A 13,708-nucleotide genomic window follows, 5' to 3' on the forward strand; every position below is an offset into this window, starting at 1 on the left:
GCAAATAACTAACACAAAAGTGCGAATAAGAAAGGATATCTTAAGTTATACAAATAACATTATGTAGAAATGCATATAGAGCTCTTCCCAAACGATTCCAGTTATTATAAAGCCAGCGATTGATATTAGCAAATTAGCTATTGATATTACACTGACTTTATTCTCTTGGCTCAACAGTTGAAAAAGCATCCCATAAAAGCCTGTGATCTTGCTGTCTTATGCATCAATGCATAAGCTACAACTAGAATAAAACAAAATAAATTCAAATAGAATTTTCAATCAAGCAGAAAATACAAAACAGTTCTTCGCGGGCAAATTTAGCAGGACGTCTTTATCGACGAGATAGCCCTTAAAAAGACAATGAGTTATGAGCAACAAGATATGAGAGTATGAATATGTTGAAGATTCTGCAGATGTTATCAACTACAATCCTTGACAAAAGTCTTTGAAACACCCTGCGGTCAATGAAAGATTTTGATGAAATAAAGGTTTCCGGCCGTAAGATAAAGAACTATCCCCCTCCCCCCCAAACAATGTTGGTTGTTAAGCCTATTATTTGCCCTAGCTGATAAAGTAACATTGGATGACTTTCAAGCTTTGAAATTGTTGTTATTCAACATTGTTTCAAGGGGGAAAAGAGGGGTGATACTGAAGTTATGCGATATTTAAGCTTAGTGTACCAAGATTTTTGGCACGGATTGTAAACTTTGATTGAGAAACGCTGATTTGCCAATTGTTGCAGGTGCAAGATTACCCCCTGGATGTTTGATGTATATCTGACGTATTTGCGGCCCGCAAAACGAGCTTGACGTCAAGATGTTCATCTCATAAAGTCTTAAAAAAGGGTTATTGCCATCATTCATCTCCATCATGCCGTGAATATCCACTCGCTTTGCTCTTCTTAGAAATCTCCTGCTTTCATACAGACATTTTTATTACTCGTCACACGATGCCGGTTACAGAATTTCGTTCAAGATGTTGCAATACACACCTTGCTTATAAGAATACTTCAATGTTTGCCAAGCCTCAATGTTCTTATAATCTCTTATGGATTTCATATAGAATAGGTTTGAGCCAAAAATGCTCGCGAATTGAGCAACACCATAGGAGAAAATATGAAAAATCGCAATGTAGCAATTTTAAAAGTTGAGATGAGTGCAAATAAAGACATATTTTTCTTCCTTGTCTGGCAGCTGCTTTCACTATACGTTGCTTAGGCCATCTGTCAATCAGTATAAGCCAATCAATAGGCGTGCTTGTAAAATCAAGCACATTGATTGGCTGCTCGTTGTTTGGCAGCCATTCTAAGTATCTTGTCATTGTCATCATTCGTGATCCCAATGGAGATTTCAGGTGATGTGAGGTGATTGGTCATGATCACGATCAAGGCTAGCTGATACTATTCTTCAATTTGATCACCAACGGTCACTGTTGTTTAGTTTAAGAAGTCTTTAGAATATTACACAGTTTAAAGCCATGAAGAAATATGCATAATATTTAACTGCATACAGCAAAATGTCTGTTCTTAGATGAGGTTCGGTAACGATAGAAGCGAGTGCTCAAAAACTGAACAATATTTGCTGCAGTAACGGAGAATGCCGATTTAAGATTGCAAATAATCTTGCTTATCTTGTTAAATTCTAATTAAAAAAATTTGCTTCTTATGCAACGCCGCTGTATTTTGACAGAATGAAATATTAATCGCACACCTTCAGTTTCCGCAAGTGGTTTCAGATATATTGGAAGATTTAATACCTTAACTGTTACATATATTCACTAGTTCTAAGAGTTCATTACGCTTGTAAAAAAAGCACTGGGTAAAGTATAAATGGGGCATTTATTCAAGGCAATTTTAAGGATTTTCAGCCGTGGGGCATTTCTCAAAGGGGCCACGCTCAAGAAATTGTACAGTGCTGCAATTTGTAATATGCTTCTGTTTTCTCTGAAAAAATCCAGGTGTTAATGCAACAGCTAAACGGGATGACTCCCATATATTTCTTGAAGACATCTATTTGGATAAGAATTGCTTTTACCAAAGACATTAGCTGAGGGAAGTTAACAATTTAGCTTGGAATGTGGAATTGTAATCTTGGTGTTTTCATTTTGGAACATGTTCATGATATAACTATCATGCTGTTTTGATACCGAATTATTTTGGATTGACTCTCTTCAAAAAGTTTTTACAGATTGTTAATAAACCAAATGGGAACCTTTGTTTATGAAATGTTTAAGATAAGGGACCAAAGCAGAAAAAAGATTCTACTAAAAAGTTTTCTGTGAGGAATCTGGATGTCCATGAGAAATTCCTAAAAGAGATTCCAGAAAGGTTAAAAATGGTCCTAGGGCAATTTGCTTCCACCCCCGTCCTTTTTGTGGCCCTAGTTGTGAGTTTGTAGTTTGGCGTTTCTAAAAGCAGATCGCATAGAAACATTTTAGATCATGGCCCCAACAGGTCACCCTCACTCTCTTTGTTCATTTCGTATATAGCACACCTAAGTAGTTATAAGGAAATTTTTGCTTATGCAGTTGGCAAAAAAGGGCATCTTGGTAAGCTGCAAAGTACCCAGGGTAACAGAGTCTCCATAATTCAGTCTCAGAAATAAAGTTAGTAATTAGTCACAAAAAGTTGGCAAATCCATTGTTCAAACACAATAGGGATTACGTTTGTCACTATTTTGTCATGTTCCAAGTGTTAGTGCACCCAGGCCCCATTTCACCAAATACCTCGTTGGTATATTGACCAGCACATTTGCCAGTTAGTTCTTTTGAAAGGCCTACAGTGGCCTAGGCATTTGGGGTAAAAGGAGCATTTTGGTCGTCAGTAGTGGGGAAGTCGGATGACCTGGTGGGGCAATCCCCCACCACTGAGTATGTTAAAAAAATGTCCTGTTTTTATTCTTGCTTGTAGTGAATTGCATGGTACAGCTGTGTCGTTCTATACGTTAAATCTCTTAAGCAGCAAATGGTCCGTTAGTAGCTAGGACAATTCATAAATTTTAATGATCGGTGATTGATATTCCAGCTGTATTTAATGGCTCTACTTCACATAGTAAACGCAGGTGATTGTGTCTTGAAGGCGCTCGAGACAGCAAGATGTAAGTATGATAACTTTTAGCAAATTTTCTTTCTAAATGCAACGATTTATTCTGAGCAAATAAGCATCAATAAATTTGAATGAATAGAAACGTTCCATTGTTGAAAATATTTTATGTTTTCTTAAACAGTTTGCTTATTCAATCTTTTTATGAAAAATCTTTTGGCTATTTTTATGCTTGATGAAAAGTAATTTACAATCATTAGCCGCAATTACTAACAAAACTGCCAGAAAACTATTCTTCTAAGGCCAAAAATATATCGTAAAATGCTTTTAAATTTTGTAACTTAATAGTGTAACTTCGTTTACATAAAAGATTCAATAATATCAATAAAAGAGCATCAAACTGTAGGATCCAACAAATCAATGTTACTTACCAGGAAATTGTTTATGAAATAAAGACAAATCTGCTTTTGTGGTAGAGTAAAGACTGAAATACATTATGCATTTAAATGAATTACTATTAAATGAAAAGAATTTTCCTACAGATTTTTCAATAAAAGCATTCAATTATTCACGGCAGGCTTATGTATCATTTTCATATTTTTGAGACAATAGAACCTAAAAATTTTGCGTTCTCTAAGAGCTCATCAAAATTTCCCCAAGAACATTATCAAGAAACTTTGATATTCGCCACTTTGAAGCGAAATTCCTGCTAGAAGGATATTGTCAACTCCAGCTCGTCTCTCTGGATCAACAAGGGCTTAACCAAACGAATCTTTGTTGCCTATTTAGTTTTTTGCGCAAAAATTCTCGTTTTTTATAAAAAAATGCAATAAAAGCAAAGCAGCAGCCCATCCGTCATCGAAGTCCATGATGGTATGAGGAAATGCTTTAAAAGTTTAATATTTTAATTGTTTTATTTATCAAATATAAAAGGAAATGCTAAGCAAAAGATAACAATATAATTATTGTCAATTCTTGTTATACTCAGTGAAATCTGTCAAATTTTGAAAAAAATTAATAAAACTAATTTTTTATTTGAATTATGTCTCCAATGTTTAAAACAATCTCTGGACCTCACATCTGTACCAATATCTTCTGCTAACCTTAAATTTCAATTTTAAAAGCTGGACATTGGGCTAGATTGACATAATAAGTTCTATTCTGAGATTAGCGGTCAGTTTTAAATAAAAAGCAACAACTTTTTTTAAAAATACTTATGTCTTTCATTGATGTTATTATAATTATAGATAAACGATTAGAAAATTGTTGAAAAATGAGAAAATAGAAATCTTTCAGGAATTTTCATATGCTTTCTGTTGATTAACTTGGAGAATTTGTCACACACACAGCCCCGATTTACTTTGCTCTAAACATCAAAATACAATTTTATTTGAAATATGTCAAATAAAGTGAATATCCAAATAAAATGCATTACTGTCTCGAATGATAAACAACATGCATTTAGATTTTTACAGAGTTTTTTTAAAACTTTGAATACTTTCCCTTTGAATAGCAACAATTTCAACAGCGCAAAATCGAATTTCATTACCAAGAACTTTTTATTCTACACATCTTGATCTCGCTAAACTAAGTACAATTTCATTCAAAGCTTGGAGTTAGCTGGCACGCGCTTTGTTTTTATCCAAGGTCCCGCTTCGAAATATACCTTTCCTTTTTATTTCGATAGAATAACAGAACAACAGTACACTTTTGCTTAAAGTTACAATAAGGTGTAAAACACTTTATATATATGTATTCCAGATTGCGTTGTCTATTCTGACTTGACAGTGCTCTATGTGCACATGATGTGCAGTACCACAAAGCAATTGATATAGTAGAAGTAGCCTAAAAATGAGACATGTTCGCGCTTGCGCACTCATCAGACAGACTTAACCTGTCATCAGCATTTATCGCTGATTATTCATCAATATTCTTGTTTGTGAATTCAGGGAATGGTAGTCAAAGACAGTTGTCTGCAACTCTAGATACAATTATAACTGTTTTTGAATAAGAACTGTCATATATAAAGAGAATCAGAGAATCGCTTCCCACGTTGTTTTGACAGAAATTAACTTAATTACTTCTAAAGTTCATTGCTTTTGAAGATTGAACTCTGCATGTTTTCTAATAAAGGTTGAAGTAATCGATACTCTCTCTTCAACTAATTGTTCTTTAAAGCATTTGTTTTATAGTCTATCGATCAATCTTCGCAGTAGAGAGACATTACCAATAGCTCCGTCTTCAAAAATCTTTAAAAATAATCGTATCAAGTGAAAACGAGGCGCACCCAAGATAGCTCAAAGTGAGACTTGGTGAGACGACTACCAAGTGCAACGACGCCAAAGTTGACTTCCAGCGTTGTTTTTGGCTCTCCAGTCGCTTCATATCGGCAGGAGAATCACTACACCCGAACGCAAAACACCAAAACTGCCCGAAATACTTGAAGCGTTCCCACCTGGTGTTCAAAATGATTCCGATGAAATGCTTTCAGAGCTTTATGTTTTTCTAATGATTTTCAACTTGCAGCAAAAGCAACCAGCACTATTCTTTTTGCAATAAGCTTCAAAATTTTCATTTGAAAGTAGAAATATTACCAAATGTCTTAAAAAACTAGAAAATTCTTTTGAGAGCACCAGTGTCCGTGGCTAACGCCGTGGCATTAATCTAGCAGGCTAAGAATTACTAAAAATTTGTTGAAATCTAAAGTGAAAGACAAATGTTATATAAAAATTTGATTTTGCTTGCATGAGAAAAGGACTTAGCTGGAACTATTTCACTAAAAGATGTTTTAATGAACTAGTCTCAAAGAAAAGCGACGACCTTTGAAAGTAAACTTGCAATTGCCCGTGTATTATCAAATTGCCCAATATTTTACTGGGAGCGGTTTGGCCACATTGTATTCATACCAACAGAGCGCCATTTTTGTCGGCAAATCTAGGGATCTGCACCCTCCTAACAATGTTCTTTAGCTTCGCCCCTGGTTTAAGGGGGTCGTTAATTACACATTCAACGCCACACACGTCTTTTCCTTGACAGCGCAGTACAACTCCCAGAATGCAAAGCGTAGGCATTGAACAATGGGAATTGTTAATAAACACATACAGCAAGAAAAGGCCCTTGAATCTCTTGCCAGAATCAACTGTCGTTTTGTGTCGACGGGCGCATCACTCTCTCCTCTTTCTGTATTGTCTTTCTGCTCAAAATCGAGTAAGAAAAAGAAATATCCGAATGGACTTTAGGGCTAATAGAGTATCAGAACGGTGGCCTGGCTTAAAAGGTGCTGGAAAAGCGGTATATAGAATGGTAAACAGTGCATCAACCTTTAGATAGTTCCTGTTGTGATGGAGACTATGCGGATACTAGGATGGTCATATTCTGTCCAAATGAAAACAAAAAATATGATATTTTCTGATATATCATCCTTGCTTTTTGATTGAGCCTTAATGGATTTATGGTAGAGAGCGGAGAGTTCACATACGAGAACGGCCAGCAGCAGACCATGTAGCATTGAATAACAAAAACGCCGACATCATTTGAATAAGCTGGGCCTCCACACATTGTTTCTCAAGTGCTTGATGTACGTGAGAAACCCACAGGTGTAGCCGGCAAACTTGTACCTAATATAGGCTCACTGACCATTTCTAACTCGTCATAACCTTGCAACATTGGGCAATTCAAACTTAACCGGAGTTGAAGTACTAGTTCATGCAGATACAGCTCTCAACAGGCAGATAATCAATTAAGGCTTGCTTTGTTTGCTCTTGTGCGAGCATTCCTATACTGGGTAAGCGCAGAGATAATATCATTGTTTAGCACTAACATTGTTTTCATTAACGAGCAGCCAATTTTGTAACCATTGTTTAGCACTGCGTTGTATGAGAATGCTTGATACTCTTTTTGTGGTTTAAGATCAAGTATGGGTAGAAGTAACATTTCTATGAAAAGATCTGCATTGCTAACATGAGCAGGAAAATTCAGCATTCAAGGAAAGTTGCTTAGGTTTCTTAGCGAAAGAAGTTGTCTAAAACTTAGAGAAAGAACATTTTTGAGCAATTCTATAAGAAATACTCACAAACATTGATTTGTTAATGAATCTAATTGGTGTATTGATTGCATTAAACCTGACTTTTATAAACAGATATATCTGATTTAGCTTGCCCAATTATTCTAATTTTAATATGAATAGAGTTGAGTCTCACCAGATTCAACATCCTCTCATTCAGCATTCAGACCAAATTTTAAAGTTATATTTTTTATCGAAAAACAAGTCCTCATCAATTATGTGAAAATGCAAAATTAGTATTAAAATCAAATTAGAAATGTTTTACATCACTGCCCTGGAGTTCATTTGGCATATTCATATGCTTTATAGTTTTCGATTCTTTCGTTGGATTTTAAGTCAAAACAAAAGCCCTATAGACCACTGATTCAATAAGATTTTTGTAACCAGAATGTATTGAAAGGAAATTAAAAAATATGTGAATCTGCGAAAGCTTGAAGTTATGTAAGTTATTTTCAATGGTAATCCAGCATAACAAGTTTTAAAGAAAAGTAAGTTCATTTTTAATTTTCTTGTAATAAAATGACAGTAAACTAAAGCCACTAGAGAGACAAAAAGTAAACAGAATTGACACATTACCGAGCCTTGCAGTACCCCGTATGTTTGTTGATTTGCCCACACCTCACCATAGAATTTATAGTCGACGCACCTCTATAGGCAATCTAATTGTTTATAGATAGTAATGTCTGCATATATTTCCGTATGTATATCATTTGTGTGTACATGTGCTTATGTATTTTGTATACATATATGTGCATTATTCATGTTGAAGTAATTACGAACAAAACCCAAAGAGCGGGTTTCTGGTTATTGTCATGCAAGCCATTGTTATTGAAATGGTATAAACACGATACCCTCCACAAATGAACCTTCTATTTTAATTTGATTATCAACTTTAGCAATTTCCTTTCAAAGCTTAGGTATACCGTATAACAGGCACGTTGGAGCCGGGATGGCCTGCGGGCTGGAGGCCTGGGGGGCTTTAGTCCCCTCACAAGTATGATAATAATGCCGCGGCATTAAAGAAAATGGTGGAAAAACTATCATAAAAATTTTCAAATCACATCCATGATTGCTTGAAAGGTATCTTGGAAGAATTTTTAATCATCGTTTGTTTGTAAAAGCATTCTGTATTCGCAGAGGTTCTTAATTTTATTTCTCTTGGTGGGTTGGACGATTTTTTAATTGACTTTCGGCAAAACATGCTCAGGTAGCGCCAGGCACTGCTCAGGTAGCGCCATAATTGCAGGTTGTCTGTGCATTGAGCAGGGCTGAACGGAGTCTCGTAAAATAGTTGAGCATTTTTCGTTCCAACCCACGTGTTTGAGAAACGATGTTGTAGTATTTGACGGACAAAGTCGTTGAGAACAATTTGGTTACCAAAACATGGAGTTTTAACCATCAAGGAGTGCTTCGCCAGCAAATTTTCAAACCTTTCGGCAAGTAAAGAATGGTTCACCAATTTTGTCGGCAAAAAGGGTATGCAAACGACCCTTGAGATAACAATTGCTAGCACTGGTCTGGTCAAAAGATTTTTTTATTCCAAATTTTTTGTTTCTTTCTCTTTTTGTAATGGTGTGACAAGTGTAACATAACAAATGACACCAGAATACGTGTAGCTTTGTTTTTGGATCATCTGCTTTGTTAGCTTGACTTTGACATAAACACATTATAGATCCAAAGTAAATTTGAAAAAGAAATTATTTCAAATTCTAAACTATTAAATATGTCTTAGATACATTTAGAAATGCATAACGAGCGGACAAAGTTTAAGAACAAAACTGGTAATGGAAATCTGTCTGGCCAGGAAAACACTTAATTCTTGAAATTTTTCACTTGTATTTCACAACTGATAAACTTTCTAGTATCTAGTTTGTTCAAACAAGATATTTTTGTTTGTGTTTCAGTCTGAAATATCTATGATATGCAGCATGAATGAGAAATAATCGTTTCTTTGTAGAGAAATTGCTTGGGATGCTAGGTAATGAATCTGCACTCATTTCTTAAATGGATCTGCACTGAACATCCAGTAAAAATTGAGAAACTTCACTACTCCAGACATGAAATTAAGAAAAACTCTGAACTTCAAAATTCCGTGAAAATCCTTCAAAATGTTTGGCAAACTTTAGAAACAGAAAAAGTATATCCTTCCCTTGTCTAATTTCAATATTAGAAAAGAAGTTAATCCCTTGACAGAAATGTCACATGCAGTTAAAAACAATGAAAACATTGACGAATTTCCACTGCTGGCAGCTGCGAAAACACTTTCTGTTGGAGCTTCAAAAGTCACTTATCTTCTGTAATAGCTTAAATCGTGAAATGAATTCCTTTCATAGTGTGAAACAATAGATGTTGGACCCCAAACGTTAAAACTGGTGACTTTCTAATTCAGAGACCTTCAAGAAACAACGAGTATTGAAATTTCAATGGGGTTTCATCAGCGGAGCCTCTGGTTCAAGGCTACTAATTATTGTATGAAGAATGTAGCCTGTGCTCCAGACCCCTAACTTGAAAGAGTTAGGGGTCTGGGACACAGGCTAGAAGAATGAAGATGCACTGTTTTTTTAAATGATCCAACATTCTAACCTTCTTTTTCCTCGAACGAATGTTGGTTTCAAATTTTAAATCGTCAGCCTTATTGCACGTGAAGGAGCTTTTTCAGTGAAGCGCTTGCCATTTGTACAACAATCTGTTTAGTTTTCGCCAATACATTTCTAGATGGGTATTTTAGCAAATACAGGTGACATAATAATTTAATAAAGAATATAGTAGCTAGAATCAGTGAACAGCGAGTCATAAGAGTAGAGCCCCAGCAGCATGGTGTCGGTGGCTGTGAAGAAACTGTTTCGACAATAATTTCCTTGCTATTCTATTCTATTGCTTGCTATTTGCAGCAAAACAGTAAATTTTGGAGGATATGAGAAAGAACTTATTAGCAGATTCGTCCTTTGAAAGTATCACAAAGAAAGCTTTAATGTTTTCGATCATTTTTAAGAATTCCTTCAAATTCACCTTTTTTCAAAAGCTTAACTGAGGCTTTTATAATCCAGCTTTTCCTAGCTAAAGAGAAAAAATCATCATTCTTACATCTTGGATTGTGTTTCACAGCTGATGGACTGTGCTTAAAAGCGTTGGATTAGACTCTCTTACAGCTCGTTTAAAGTGGCAACGTCTCAGTTTTTGTTGTTTTTTTGAGATTCTAGCGACTTGTTCACTGCGAAACATACAACTAACTTAACTCTACGTGACGCGTGATAAAAAGTTCTACCTCAGCGATCATTAGAACTTTCTAGAAGCTTCTAATTAGCTAACAATAGAGCAGCAAGCAATCTACTCTAACAACGCGTCCTACACTAGCTACTAATTACGAAGGTCATTAGCTTACTTACAAAATCAGCAATTACGTAACTGTTGACTGCACGTTCCCAACAGTTTTTCCTTAGGCCTCCAGATGCCTCAGTTACGTCACTGGGTTTTGCTTGTTTGGTACCCCCCAAGTTCCCTCTCAACGATGGTTTACGACAAATTTATTCAATTTCCTTGATATCCTTTGCTTTTTTATTCGATTGAGACCATCAAGAAAATATGGGCATAGCAGTCACCTTTAATGGACCCTATTAACGAAAGTAAAGAAATTGAAATATTTTGTAAAGGAAAAGGAAAATTGATAGTAAAGGAAATTGAATTTCAGTATTTAAAGAATATAGTCCAATTTTAATTGAAATTTGCTAGCATTATCAATCTTTCAGAAAATGGTTTTAGGTTTTGAAATTAGCGTTTTGCATAAAATCTCTGAAACAGACTTTACCTTTTTGTCCCGCATGCATACATAAGATGAAATTATCTCACAGCACAGTAGAGAATACACGAACAAATCTTTCGTAGCTGTGATAAAAAATAGCAAGAATTATGTTTATTTTGACAGTGATCTTTCTCAAATGATCTATGACTAAAATCTGACTGTATCGACGACAAGACAAGTTTTTCCATCTTGATTAGTTTTAGTTATTAAAAACCCCTCAGGTTTTTAGCCATCTCCTTTTCCTCAAAAGTTTGCGAAGTGAAGTATGGATTTTGATTTGATTTTGCTTTGTAGTTCTCTACCACGAGCAAATGCAGGTTCCTCTGGTCAATGCTTAACAAGTTATCAGTTTTCAATAGTTTTTTAAAACTTGAAACGATTTATCCTTATGTTTAATTTTCAATCTTGGAAAATACAATAGTTAAAATGGGGCACAATGGCATTGGGACATTTAGTTTAGAATAAAAATTGTAGCTGCTCATGCTTCTTTGAAGAAGTTTTCTTGCTAGTGTATTCGAACAAGCATCCTTTTAGGACGCTTAAAACAAACTATTAGTATCCTGTGGCCGAGGCGCTTACTTGGTCATTTACAGTAACATATTATATTTCTTTTTCACAGCCAAATACAAATTTAGCAAAAATGGAACGTGCAGCAAGTTCTGAAGCTATTGAGGTCTTGACAGACATTTGTAAAGCAGAGGAAATGACAGCCAGTGAACAAGACACGAAGCATATTGCTGAAACACAGAATAACCCGCCGGAAAAGCCACAGATTGTTCCCAATATTGTGCCAAAGAAAGCAATAAATAAAAGCAAATTGTCTGAAAACAAGAGAGGGAAGCGGGCAACGCCAGCACTAAAAGTATTAACAAACAGCTCGAAGTTCTTGGGTTGCCATTCCCAGTTAAACACGCCTGCTACAGATATCACCCCTTTTCACTCGCCCGCAGATCCGTCAAAATTGAATAGCGAAGGGCCTAATTGGCATTTGTTTAACAAGAAAGTGGCTGATTCTCTTGACAAGCTTACACAACTGACAATCCAAGACGACAGAGGCAGTAGTCTTGCAAAGGAATGTTTCAGCGCAGAAGGACATATGACATGAGGAAGAGTGCACATGCAAAAACATTTCTTAAATGGTTTAAAAATTTATGGAGCTAAATGCAACTTTTGATGTATTAATAAGTCATCTTTCTGTAGTTTAAAGTAACTGTTAAAAGTGATGTTAGCTCAATGACATCACATGGCAGAAAACATGTCATAGTGTGCTGGTATTCTAAAATACATGGCATTCTTAAATAACATTTGTTTTAGGAAAAATTACGAAGGAATGCATTACCATGCAGTTCTGATATTTGAATCTTATACAAGCTCAAGTTTGCGAGAACGCTGATAACTTCATCAATATATAACAACTGCTATTTTCAATACTGAATGCCCATCCAAGATTTATTAAAGCTAAATGCAATTTTTTGCTTATATCTGCTTGAAAGCAGACCGTTATAAGCATTTTTCTATTACTGCGGCGTTTAGCATTCTGCAAAACTCTCATATATTTATGCAAATATGCATCATAGATTATAACAAAGAGCTTCAAAAAGCGGAAACCATCTTTGCTTGGCGTTTTTGACAAGACGTTTTTGACCTCATCAGGCGCCATCTTCAATAAACTTTCCTCCTACAAAATCTGCCTTGGGGCTTTTCAGAAGATTTAATTGTAATGATAGGAAACTTTAAACTGGTAACTTATGTAGTTATGACGTGAAAATTAAATTTAATGGGTTAGTTGATAATGGGTTAATAAATGAGTATCATTTAAAGGCAATTAGTGTAGCTATTGTTTAGTGGAAATTAATTGATGTTGCAAACGGTTCACTTTTTTGCGTCAACCTGATACTAGATATCGTTAATATTTGTTATATGCAATGTATTTACAGCGTTCATCTTCAAAAGAACAGAATAACCTTTTGAAGGAATTGTGCCACTTTTTTACCCCTATTGGCCCTCTCCAGTACCAGAATCTATACCCGCAGCTCGCTTGGAATTGAAAATCTAAAGGAAAGGGTATGGTAAAATCATAGAATCTCGATCCCTGTAGACCTCTTCAAAATTTGAAAGTTCGATATCATGAGTATCCACTGTCCTCTTTTATGCACTTTCTTGTCAATTTTCCATATTCTTTCATATTGGTTTACCCTTTGATGTCATCTCAGTGGCAAAACAGACTTAAATCACCTTTAGTTCAGAAACTAAGGGGGTCACATTCATTCACCATTTTTTCTATGTTATTTTACTTTAAAACTGCCATCCAAGATGTGAGTGACGATATTAAAGGGCCTCAAACCTGTATCAAATTTCAATTTGAATAAATATATAAAGTTTGTTGAATAGCATTTTATGATTTTTCTATGATTTTAAGCAATGCTTATAATTTGTGGGCCTCAAACTGAAAAATCCATAGGGACCCCGGTTGCCTCCGTTACACTATTGTGTCATCTTGTGCGGCCATGAACAATCATTTCTCGATTCAAATGTAAAAATTCTTTTATTTTTCTTTTATTTTTTAAACTCGTTCTTGTATTAAACAAGAAGCATTTTGTAGCTGTGTTTTAGGCCCATATTTAAACCAGGGGGTAGTCATGATATTTATCGTCTTCGTAGTGTTGTATAGTAATTTGTTAGGGTAAACTTTTGTATGGGATAACAAAGCATTAGGTAATGTTTCGTTCATTCAGGATGTTCAAGTAGGCATGAACGAAGAAGAGAGGTTTAGGAACATGACCAAGGCATGTGTGATGCAGCAAGT

At 35.3% G+C, this 13,708-nt stretch overlaps 1 protein-coding gene across 2 annotated transcripts; it reads left to right on the forward strand.

Annotated features, from left to right (window-relative positions):
* The first annotated feature begins 3,028 nt into the window (after nt 1-3,028).
* Nucleotides 3,029-12,991, forward strand: LOC148960299 (uncharacterized). 2 transcript variants are annotated; one of them, XM_089115983.1, is made up of 2 exons: nt 3,029-3,095; nt 11,522-12,991. In XM_089115983.1, the coding sequence occupies exon 2, from the start codon at nt 11,543-11,545 to the stop codon at nt 12,005-12,007; it is 465 nt and encodes a 154-aa protein (XP_088972109.1). In that variant the 5' UTR covers nt 3,029-3,095; nt 11,522-11,542; the 3' UTR covers nt 12,008-12,991. The 2 variants fall into 2 exon arrangements, with proteins under 2 accessions (XP_088972109.1, XP_088972108.1); XM_089115982.1 differs by lacking the exon at nt 3,029-3,095 and adding an exon at nt 6,159-6,824.
* The last annotated feature ends 717 nt before the right edge of the window (nt 12,992-13,708 follow it).

The sequence above is a fragment of the Rhopilema esculentum genome, chromosome 4, assembly GCF_057945365.1.
Source record: "Rhopilema esculentum isolate cy_ngs chromosome 4, ASM5794536v1, whole genome shotgun sequence".
NCBI lineage: Eukaryota > Metazoa > Cnidaria > Scyphozoa > Rhizostomeae > Rhizostomatidae > Rhopilema > Rhopilema esculentum.